Source organism: Mus caroli, chromosome 7 (assembly GCF_900094665.2).
Source record: "Mus caroli chromosome 7, CAROLI_EIJ_v1.1, whole genome shotgun sequence".
NCBI lineage: Eukaryota > Metazoa > Chordata > Mammalia > Rodentia > Muridae > Mus > Mus caroli.
This window is the reverse complement of record NC_034576.1, coordinates 107488415-107501209: the sequence shown is the minus strand read 5'-3', so window position 1 is coordinate 107501209 and position 12795 is coordinate 107488415. Positions and strand designations below refer to the sequence as shown.

General features: G+C 38.2%; 1 protein-coding gene and 1 pseudogene across 1 annotated transcript; both read right to left on the bottom strand.

The window, feature by feature from the left end:
• Positions 1-792: 792 nt before the first annotated feature.
• Positions 793-1740, bottom strand: LOC110298771 (olfactory receptor 52E5). Its single transcript, XM_021168208.2, has one exon. It carries the CDS (start codon positions 1732-1734, stop codon positions 793-795), a length of 942 nt encoding a protein of 313 aa, XP_021023867.1. The 5' UTR covers positions 1735-1740.
• An 8480-nt stretch (positions 1741-10220) lies between these two features.
• On the bottom strand, positions 10221-11918 carry LOC110298023 (annotated as a pseudogene).
• Positions 11919-12795: the final 877 nt, after the last annotated feature.

Genomic DNA, 12795 nt, shown 5'->3' with positions numbered 1-12795 from the left:
CCTTCCTTCCTTCCTTTCTTTCTTTCTTTCTTTCTTTCTTTCTTTCTTTCTTTCTTTCTTTCTTTCTTTCTTTCTTTCTTTCTTTCTTTCTTTCTCTCTGAGCCAGGAGCTCATTATTGTAGCCAAGACTGGTCTGGAACATACTGATCTTGTGTAGCTTAAAATCGGCCCAGATGTGATCCAGTCCTCCTGCTTCTGCTTCATGGAACTTGAGTTCCAAGTAGTCACACCTACCTTCAAAGACTTTTATTGTACTTTTGAGGTCAAACTTCCAGAAAGGGCCAGACTTGAGGTTAAATCAATATATGTTTTATGACATTTACTTCACCTTTTACCACTCGATTCTTGGTTTAGATAGTATTCCATGCCATTTTTTACCACTAGAACTTTGGCTATGACATTGGAATATGTGGGAAAATGCCACTCAAGGTAATTAATGGGCACAAACTTTTTTCCAATCCTCTTTTCTCTCCCTGGGGATTTTATGCTGTCATAAAGAGTTTTAAAAAAGAGTTTTGCTGTACCTCCCACAGGTTGGACTAGAGATAGGACTTTGGAATCTTTATGTAATATCTTTGGATGGCATATACTAACTTATGAACCATGGAGGGTCCTGTAATGGGATTGGCTTTTATGGTGATAGTGAGGGGACATGAGCAATTCTTTTCCTCAGAATTTATTGTTCACTTGCTGTCTTGTGGAAATTTAACAGAATGGGTTTCTAATGTTTACTTCTGACTGGACACCATTATTTTATTATTGGACTGTTATGGAAGATCTTGGAACTGAATTTCAGTGCATCTTAGGGTTAAGCATTCTTAGTACTCTTTCCCTTATCTGTTTTGTCCTGACTCCATAGATAACAGGGTTCAGGGCAGGAGGAACAACCACATATAGGTTGGCTAGAAGTATGTGGATGTAGTGAGGGATATTGTGGCCAAAGCGGTGTGTCATGAATGAGAAGAGAGCTGGAAGGTAAAATGCCAACATGACACTGACATGGGAGCCACATGTACTTAGTGCCTTAAGCCGAGCATCCCAGGATGGAAGGCGGAAGACTGCTTGGAGAATCCGGATGTAGGAAAATCCAATCACAGACAGATCAATGTATCCCACTGAGAAAGCGACCAATCCATAAATAACATTGACCTTGATATTGGCACATGCTAGCTTTGCCAAACCCATGTGTTCACAGTAGGTATGTGGGATAATCCGGACACCACAGAAAGGCAACCTCAAGATCAGAAATATAAATGGAGTCACAAATATCAAAGTCCTGACTATGATGATTACACCCAGAATAGCTATCACTTTGTTAGTGAGGATCATACTGTACCTCAGTGGGTAACATATAGCAATATATCGATCTATGGCCATAATTGTCAGCACCACAGACTCCAGGCCAGTGCATGTATGGATTATATACATCTGAGTGATGCAGGCTCCAAATGCAATCTCCCTGAGATTGAACCAGAAAATACCCAGCATCTTGGGGATAGTAGCTGTCGATAGGCCCAAATCAGTGCATGCCAACATTGCCAAGAAGTAGAACATGGGTTGGTGGAGGCTGCGTTCAGTTTGGATCACAAATAAGATGATGATGTTCCCCAATACAGCTATTAGATACACTGCAAAGAAGGGAAAGCCAATCCACAGGTGCAACTCTTCCAGCCCTGGGATCCCTATCAGGAGGAAGGAGGAAGGGTGGTACTGGGTCTTGTTGGAATGAAGCATGTTAGTATGAACTCATCACAGATGTATTTCTTGCAGTTTTCTGGCTTCCACTGAGAGACCCTAACTTCTTTCATAGTATGTTGTGTAATTCTTTCAAAAGCAGGAAACCCATTCTTTAATTCCATAATACAGCACATGAAACCTACAGAGGGAATAGAAGACACTTTAACTTTGAAAAATTTGCCTCATATTTATAGAAAACCATGTAGAAAAATTCAAATTCGCAACAAACATGTACTTCTGTCTTTTATCTCTTCAGTCTTTAAGGAAGGACTTATATACATTAATTTAGCAACTATTTATTTATAATTACTCTTGCTAATCAGAATGTAACGTATATAACCAATATGGAGTTTCTCCGTCCCTCCCTCCATCCCCCCATGTGTGTTTATGTGTGTGTGTGTGTGTGTACATGTACATGTACATGTACAGTGTACAATATATAACTGGACTGAAACTAGGAGATGGTGACTCAACAAGTTGTTGGGAATCATACATTTCTTGCAAAACAGAAGAGAAATTGTTTTTTGTGGGAGTGGAGTAAAGGGCATATATTAGAGAGACAGTGGTTTGGAATTAAACTATGGACTGAAATCAAGGAATTTAGATACAACTGGAGATGATTACATAATTTGGTAAAACAATGCTCCCTCTCAGAAATAGAAAATCCTGCCTTAATATTACAATTATTACACAAATAGCTCTAGATACTCAGAAATTTATTTCAGACCTTTTATGATTCATGGTCTTTTAAAGGTGGAGCAATATGACAAGCAGTTACTGACTTCCATTGTGTTAACACTTTATCTAGTTTTTCAGATACAGTATGTGGTGATATTTAGTTACTAGCTAGCTGACTTCCAAAACTGAATTTATCTGTTGCCTTGTCTTCTGGTCTGAGTCATAACTTGTAACATGATGAGGTAATGTATGTGAACAAATTAGCCTATTACCTAACTATTAACCACAGGGGGTGAATTTTGTGGTAGATGCTGGGTCACAGGTAGTAGCCACACATTGGCTGGACTTGTTGGGTCTAGACAGTGATGTCTCTACAGCAGTGCTGTGGGTTGTGTTGTCTTGATGTTCCTTTGAGTACAATGAATTCTAATTCGGTGGCTATAAAATTGTCTTCAAAAACTGTGTTGGAAACATGGTATGTCTCATTTAGATTGACATGTGCCCATATTATATCCCATTTCCTTTACTAATATACTATGGAATTATCTCCAAATATGTGTTATAATTAGTTATTTTGTGATTTTTTTTTCACATCAAACTCAGTATCGGTAGCTTTCATATTCACTTACCCTTCATTAGATCTCTCTTTGTATTCATCCCTAGCCATAACCTCAGCATATAATAGACCAAAGAGTTCTTTTAATTTTACTTTTAACTGAAAAGAATAATACTTCAGGTTGTTTTTTAGGAAAAGAGGACTAGGTGACATTTAAAGAAATTTCTTAGTGTTTAAAAGTATTATTTAAATATCAAAACATAGCTGAGATTGGTATCTCTGTTCCCATTTACAAAGGTGGTAAATGAAGGTCAGGTTAAGACTGTCTATCTATCCACATACATGCATCTATATTATAAATACTGAATACATGTTATATATGAATCAATAGTTGTAACAATTTTTAAAATACATAGACTAGGGGTAATAATAGCGATTCCATAGTTGGTGAAACATACATGAATATTCTGAAAGCTAGAACCTATAGATTTGTGGTATGCTTACTCAGTCCTGAATATGGTTTTAGTAGCTGTAATAACCACCACCACCACCACCACCACCACCACCACCACCACCAATCATCATCACTGAGATGATAAGGAAGAGGAGAGATATTTCACCAAAATACCTCTTTTCATCCACTCTCCATTTTCTGCATTTAAATTTCTATTATTTTTTATGTAATGCTTTTTAAATCTATATTAATGTGTAGTACATTTTCAGTTTCTAAGATATAATATTGAATGAATTTTCCTTCATCTAAATTATTTTGTCTTGTTTAAATACTATGACATGTTGAATCGGTTTTTAAAATTTTGTATATATTTTATATTTTAATCTATATCTTAATGTCTACTTTTCCTTATTTTTATAGGTTGCTGATTTACATTTTATTGTTAATGGCATTTACTGATCAACATTGTTAGTCTGAACTCTTACAGAATTGTCTGGATTGGAGTTTCATTTTCATGTTTCCATCAGTCTACAGCTTCTAGAAAGACAAACCACAAAGGCCAATGTACTACATGTTTCCTAATGGTAGAACACAACTGTATAAATTCTGATATGTTTAAAACACAGGCTCATATATCATGATAATATTAGTTCTATTAATGAGAAAACTACAGAAAGAATTTTATTGACAGAAAAGTCAAAGAACAGAGCTAACTCATTTACCATGTGTCCAAAGTTGGTGAGATAAATAGCATCATAGGATTAGTGGACTGGTACATACACAAACTTCAACACTTGGGAGGCTTAAGCAGGAGGATCATGAGTCTGAGGATGCCTTTTGCAAAGGCAGCCTAGAATCTCACATCTGGCATAAAACTAAAGAATGTCACATGTCCAGGTCATATAACAAAAACGCAAACATTCTGAAAGACTATGACAGATTTTCTCCCCATAAATCTATCCATCCTAAATAGTCTCTAATGATAATTACTTATATATTCATACAACATATAGCATTTAAAGCAGCAATGATAAACAACATCAAAATTCAAAGCATTTGAAGAAGACAAAAACACCTATCTCAATGAACATAAAAATAAAAACAATAAATATCTGATGTATAAGAAAAAACAAAAACAAAAAAACAAAACCCAAAAAATAAACATTAAATGAACTTATGAAGACAATTTTGGATTTGAAAACTAAATTCAGTAAATGGAAATATTGAAGAGAATTCATGTTGAAATGAAGTTAGGATTGAAAAACCTCGATAAAGTAATTAGAAAGTTCAGAGGAATGTCTTTTAAATAGATTGGATCAAATAGAAAACAGAATATCAGTACTTGAAGGAAACAGAGGAAATGAATCACTACGGGAAAATATATCAAATATTTAAAAAAAACATACAAAAGAAACATGCAAGAACTGTGGGACACTGTGAAAAGACCAAAACTTTGAATCATACACATAGATGAGGAAGAATCCTAGGTCCATGACATAGACCAGTTATTCAACAGGATCATAGAAGAAAATGTCTACATATTAAAGAAAGACAAATCTATACAGATAAAAGAAACACAAAATCCCAAATAGACAAGCCCAAAGAAACTACTCATGGCATATCATACTTAGAACACCAAGTATATAGAACAAAGAAAGAATATTGAAAGAAAAATAAACACACAGACACACACACACACACAAACAAACACAGAAACTTCACAAAAAGAGGAAAAACTATCAGAATAATAGCTGATTTCTTAATGGAAAAATTTAAAAAGCCAGAAGAGCCTGGTGCAAGGTACTTCAAATTCTAAAAGATCACTGATATTAACCTAATTTACTCTACCCAGCAAAACTATCTATCAAGTTGAAGGAAGAAGAAAAACTTTCCATGATATAAGCAGCCTACTTAAAAATCAAAACCAAAATGAACAAACAAAAAAACCAACAACTAAATAGAAAATAAAAAATGTGCATCTGTGAAAAGTAAGTAAAAGAAGTAAGTCTTTGTTTAATTTTACATTGCTGTGGTTTTATGTGACTTTAAATGCCAATTTTCCTTCCCATGTAATTTTCAACTTAATTATTATTCTTTTTAAACTTCAGACTGTACTTCTCATTATATGAATTGTATTTTCTAAAATACTACCTCTGGAGAGTTGTAAAGTTTGTTAAAAATTTAAAGTAATTTGATACAATTTAAAGTAAGTTTGATTTTGATACTAAGATTACTTAGCCCACTAATTTGGCCATCAAATTACTTTCTCCTGCCACCCATGACTAATTGGTAATTTGGCCTCTTCTAAAAGACAAGTGGAAATGTATAAGAAAGAAAAGACGCCATCTACTCTAGCTCACCTCTTTCCATGGATATTTCTCCTATGTATACAATATACTACTCTTTTTTATTGGATATTTTCTTTATTTACCTTTTAAATGTTATCCCCTTTCCTGGTTTTCCTCTCTCCCAGAAACACCCTATCACATCCTCCCTCCCCCTGCTTCTATGAGGGTGTTCCTCCACCCACCCACCCATTCCCATCTCCCAGCCCTCTATTCCCCTATACTGGGGCATCTATCGAGCCTTCATAGGACCAAGGACCTCTCCTCCCATTGATGCATGACAAAGCCATCCTCTGCTACATATGCAGCTGGAACCATATGTACTCCTTTGTTGATGGCTTAGTCCCTGGGAGTTCTGGGGAGGTCTGGTTGATTGATATTGTTGTTCTTCCTATGGGGTTGCAAACCCCTTCAACTCCTTCAGTCCCTTCTCTAACTCCTCTATTAGGGACCCCACGATCAGTGCAATGGTTAACTGTGAACATCTGCCTCTGTATCTGTAAGGCTCTGGCAGGGCCTTTCAGGAGACAGCCATATCAGGATTCTTTCAGCATGCACTTTTTGGCATCCACAATAGTGTCTGGTTTTGATAACTTTAATATATACTACTGTTTGTTCATGTGCTTCTGACTGCACACACACTTCTGAATGTATTAAAACTGCATTTTTTTTCTTGTCACTATGGGTATTGGTGTCTGATTTTGAGTGATGAATCTGAGCAAGTTGTCATATTGATCCCCTTCCCACTGTGCACCGTGTTATCTATCAACAGAGTCTGCAGTCACTGACTCACTCGCTGGAGCTCAGCTAATGCTTGGAGACCCTTCTATCAGCCTTATTGGAACTTACCCACCTCTGACCAACATCTGAGAAGTCATTTGTGAAGAACTGGGTGCCATAGACTGCAACTTGTATGGGATCAAGTTCTCAATAACCAGAGTCAGGAAGTTAAAAGAAGATCTCTAATTCTCAGAGGAGAGCCTCCTCCCAATGAGGACCTAGACACAGCACAGAAAATTCCCACATCTCTGAGAACAGATTTTTTTTTCTGTTTCTGGGTACCAATGGTCAGTTATCTGTATATCACCAGGGAGCACTCTCCCATGAACATGTCTCAGGAGGCTAGTTGCTCAGAGGCATGATGGCTTCACACTAATATTGCAAATCTCACTGTGGTGATAGGTGACGTAACTTTTGGCAGAGAAGTAATGAAGAAGGAAAAGAGCATGGTAGGAAAACCCCAGTAGTTCTACTAACTCATCGCTGAAACTTATAAAATTAATAAGTAGGAGAGATTTATTTCCAAACCTGGATATAGACACAGACATAGACACAGCCGGAAACACACACACACACACACACACACACACTTAGACACATACAACTGCATGTATTTTTGTGAACATTTGGTGCCCCTTAATTTTATATATTAATTAAAAAGCAAAAATAAATACAATAGACATTTATGCCAAGGATAAAGTACAGTTTAAGGACATGACATGATTTTTAATTATAATTTTATCGTATTTGCTTTTTGAAAAATCACATATGTATGAAGTGCATTCTGTTGACACTCATCCTCTACCTTCTCTTATCTTCCTTCCACCTCTGTCAAATTCCTTTCTTCCCTACAAGTATTTTTTCTCTTTCATGTCTTTTTGTTTTGTTTTGTGATCCACTGAGCTGTAACCAAGCCATTTGTGTAACTCTGGGTTCAATGGAGCCTGGTGAAGACAATGTCTGTACTTTCCCAGAATTCATCAGTAGTCAATAGTTCACTGGGGAGTGGTAAGGACCCATACACCTCTTTCTAATCCCAGATTTATAATGACAGGCCAGTGTAGGCAACTTTAGTTGCTGGGGGATCTTATCTGCATGGCTGTGCTATGTCCTTTGCATTCTTTCTGTCCCTTTTATTAGATTCACTGAATGGTACCACCCTCAGAGAGCAGTGTTGGCCTTACCAAAACTGCAAAGTGAATTTGTAGCAAGGGAGGAAAAAAAAACCCAGAAAAACAAAAAATTAAAGTCTCAATTAACCGGGACCCTGAAGATCTCTCAAATACTGGACCACCAACCAGTCAGCCCCCAACACACATACAGCAGAGGACTTCCATGTCTGGGTTCAGTCAGAGAAGATGCATCTAACCCTCAAGAGACTGGAGGCCCCAGGGAGTTTAGAGTCTGGTTGGGTAGTGGGTGGCTGGTGGTGACATCCTCATGGAGACAGGGGTCTAGGGAGGAGGTATGGGATGTGGAATAGTCAGAGGGTGGACAGGGGTGGGGGTGGGGCAATAAAATCTGGAGTATAAAGAAATAAATAAACAAAAGATTAAAACAAACAAATAAACAAAACCAAAATGCATTCCAAGACTTAGTTTTCTAAAAAGTACTTTAAAAGAAAATTTTATTTGTATTTTTATTTAAGTTTTATACTCTGTACATATTGCTAGAGGCAGACCATTTTTTTTTTTTTTTTAGTTTTTATCTTTTATCTTATCAAAAAAAATAAAATCTTTCCTCTTTCACAAAAATAGATCCCCGCAACATGGTCCCTTTTTGCAGCCTAGATTTCAGAATATATTCTGTACCACACTGTGGGGGAATCTCCCACTGTCTTCAGTTCTGAGACACTGCAAAACAGCAGGCCAGCCTGTTTCTCTTGGAGAGTTTTCTGGAGCCAGCAGGGACATTCCAGGTCCTGCTACTCCAGAGAGCCCCGCTGTTTCTCTGGAAGGCAGGTAGTTCCTCAGCCATAAGAAGGGGCCTGGTTTTAGAGGTTTTCCTCAGCAGCCAACTCTATCCTACCCAGGGTGTGGTAGGGTTTTCTGGCATCAGGCTAGAAATCCTTACTCAAAGCATTAATAGTTGTGTCCTGGATAGTGTCTGACAACCTCTGTTTGCATATGCATCTTGGTGTCTCAATCAGCAGGCCCTAGAGTAGAAGTTAAAAACCTTGGAATTTTCAGTTTTAGTTTCCTCCAATGCATATTGAGAGACAGAGACAATATTCTTATGTGACTTCTTGTTCTCATCCTGGCCTCTCGGGATAAAGGCTCTGGAAGGGCAGAAACCTATTTCCCTACCCGTAAGTCAGTGTACAGGGCTCAGCATGGAGGTACTGAGTAATGGCTACTGAATGAGGATTCCAGCCTTTCTGGATAGCAGTGCTTGGAGATCCAAGAAGCATGAAAGTATCAGGAGAGTGGGCTGAGGCAGGTTTTTTTTAGGATGGAAAGGTCTCCATCAGCTACATGATCCTCAGTGTCTTGAGATAGAAGAAAAGACTCTACATTCTCCAATTCAAGTTTCAGTGGCTCCCTAGTCTGGAGGGCTATTTTGTGCTGACCTTCAGTCATGTCAGTAGGTTCTGGGTTGTAGATTGAAGTATCTTGAGTCCAAGTTCCAGATTCAGGGGACCCTGAGGGATCAATCCTAACCCTCAAGAGGCTTACCATTTGTTTTGTTTTCTTTTGTTTTGTTTTGTTTTTGAGACAGGGTTTCTCTCTGTAGCTCTGGCTGTTTGGGAACTCACTCTGTAGACCAGGGTGGCCTTGAACACAGAGATCCAACTTGCCCCTGCCTCCTAAGTGCTGGGATTAAAGGTATGAGCCACCACTGCTCTGCTCAGAGGCTTAATGGATATCAGGCCCTTCTGGAGGCAGAGATGAGTGAATTGACAATTCCTACATATCCTTGTCTGAGCAAATCAGCCCACATGGTGGTAGGTCAGAGGCTTAAGGAACTCAGGGCAAAGCTGCACTGTCTAATCTCCACTCAAATGCCAGGGACTCATGTTGATAGATGATGGTAGTCTAGAAGATTGAGAGGTACAATTTCATATACACACACATTTTGTACACTTGTACACATGGTCAGAGTTGGTTCACAAAGCTATCATTACTCCTATAATGGTTATAGTCTTGTAGTCAACCTCTCCATCTATCTATACATCCATCATCCATCATGCATCCATCTATCCATCCATCATCCAGCATGAGGTCGTACTATGTGTCTAGAAGGACCTGGATCTCTCAGACAAATCCCACAGTCCCCACAGACACCTGCTTACTCAGGTGCAGGCACTCACTATAATTTTCTTGCCATCACTTGAGCCACATCTATATTCCCCAATGTATTTGGGAACCATCATGGTAGGGTGAAAGGGCTAAGTTTCAGAGCAGAAACCTGGTAGTCTACCCTACTCTTGGACTTAATATGAGGGGCTAAATTACTTTTCTTCTGTTGCTCACTTGAAGCCTTCCCTTTTCCATGCATTCTGGTACACAGACTTCTAAGAAGTCCAGAGGTGTTGGGTCTATAGAGGTTTTGTACTCTTCAGTAGGCCTTCAGATTTCTCTACCCACAGGCTCCTAAGGGTCCCCTTTTCCAGCTACACTGTATTCATTCAGATGGTCCATCAAATAGGCAACAACATCCAGATCTGGACTCAGTGACAGATCCGTTCTGTCATCTCCCTCAGTGGTTTTAGTTCCCTCTGGTCTACCAGGCTGAACACCTGGATGAAGTAGTAAAAGTGCTTATAGCAGGTTTTACATTTGCCTCCACCCCCATGCTGAGGATGCTGTTGAAGTGGTAGATGTAGACATGAAAAAAGACTCTGAAGAGCCAGGATCTTGGTGCAGACCTGCTGGAAGTTCTTGGGGAAGAGAACTCCAACACAGTTAGGAAAGACACCCTCATCATTGATGAGACCCTCAATCCCATGAGCAATTCCATATAGCGGGGTGCTGAAAGCTTGTCGGGCATTCAGTATTGATAGTCATCCTACCAGCAGTATTCATAGTGGGGCCCACCAGCCATGAATGCTGCTCAGGTCTCACTGCAGTGCTCAGCCATGGTGCCATAGATAAGGTTGATACAGTTGAAGAAGTCCACCACATGCACAGCGATCCAGTCATCGATGCTCTCACCAGGTGGCAGCCTCACCACACTCTGAAGGTCCAGGCCAGACTTGAGTAAACATTTTGCCTTCTTATATAACTCAAAGCTCTGTGTGCCAGGCTCTAAGTGCTTCTAGGGTCAGAAAGCCTTGTCCTTAGCAAACACCAGCTTCAGACACTGTGCCACGGTCAGGCAGGTAAAGCTGGATGTCTAGGCATAGGGACCTGAAGATGCCCCACTCTGCCTGAGAGGACAGTTTCACGTCTCTGTCACTGCAGAGGCCAACCATTTTTATTGGCCAACAGTAACCCAATTGGCCTTCAGAGTGTTCCTTCTTCCCTTTCTGACTTACAGTGTGTCATGACCACATTCATTGTAATCCCAAAGGAAAAGAGTCACATTAAAACAAACAAGCAAGCAAGCAAACAAACAAACAAACAAACAAGGTGGTGGTGGCACCTTTTAATCCTAACACTCTGGAGGTAGAGGCAGGGAGATCTGTGAGTTCAAGACCAACCTGGTCTACAGATTGTGTTCCAGGACAGCCAGGGCTACAACAGAGAAACATTGTCTTGAAAAAACAAAAAGTAAACAAAACCAACTAACCAAACAGAAGGAAAGGAAAAAAACAACAAAATCTTACTCAAAGCATTTCAGTATGTTTCTGTGCATTTCTGTGTGTGTGCTTAGCTATGCTATAATTATTTGTTTTGTATGAGATAGCTAAAAATGCCAAAGAAAGGGTTCTCTTCTTTTTATCTGTCATCTATCTATCTATCTATCTATCTATCTATCTATCTATCTATCTATCTATCTATCTATCATCTATGACCTGCTTGATGTACATATGAAACAAAGTCCAACAGAAAACTAGTTTTGTTTTGCTTGTCCTGTTCTAACAAAAAGTTGTTTAACAAATAAAGAATAGCAATAATTTTTAATTTTTAAATATCTTATTGCTGGAATTAATACTTTGGAGTCAGGCAATTTAAATCCATTTCCATTAATACAGTAACCAAAGGCCCTTCTCATATTTTTGGGCCTTATCAATTTTACTATAGATTTTTCATGAGTGGTAAAAATGGCAATTATACAGTCCACATGGCTTTTCATAGAATGTAGTGAGTTAATACAATGCATAAATAAGTAAGCTAAATTTACTAAAGATAGCCCATGAAAAGCTCAGTATTTATTTAATCAAGCTACTTACTTCCTTTGACCAGTAGATGTCAGCAATATGCATTTGCCAAGGCAATGATCCAGGATGCAAACTGTCTTCATGAGCTCATGTTATAGGTTCAACAATACAATAATTTGATTCTTGATAAATATAAGACAAACAAATAAAAATTTTGCTTGCCATTTGAAATGTATGGATACGTAATTCTCTAATCAACTACAGTTTTGCAGAAACAGCAAAAGATCCCCAAGCTATCACCCTACCTCTAAATATTTCAATATATTTTAGATATACATTTGCATAGTTGCAGGGTTAAGAAAATGTGTCCAGAGATCCTTGATTTCTTTTGGAATAAAATGTATAGGGAAGGGTTGGCAAGTTTTTAAAAATGATAATCACAGTTTAATAAAAATCTGTCAAATTATAGAGGGAAGGCGTTTGGTTTTTCAGTTTTAATTAGAGTATGTTAATTGTCCACAGGAGTAGGTTTTATTTCATAAATGCACATGACACATTACTAACATTTACACCTCCATTATTCTGTATAGTCCCTGTTGCCTTATCTCCCTTCCTCCTTATAATCACCCTTCTATCTTCATGATGACCACCTCCCTAATTTTATGTATGATATACTTAATACTTGTCTTCCAGAAACTCACATTCCACTTAATGAGAGCTGATTATTTCTGATAAATATAATCTGTCTGAGCTAGCTTCTTTCTTTTGCCACATGCAAATGATGCTAAAGATGGGTCTATTTGGTACATTTTGGACCTAAGTACCTGTGTTTATTTTGACTTTAGTCATTTTACTTGTAAGATTAGCTCATGGATCAAGTTTTGATGCATTTAAAAAAATTTTTTCACTTGCAATTTGTAACAAATAATTTCCAGATGCACAAGTAATAGGCTGTAAAACTCAAGTGCAATTCATGTACACA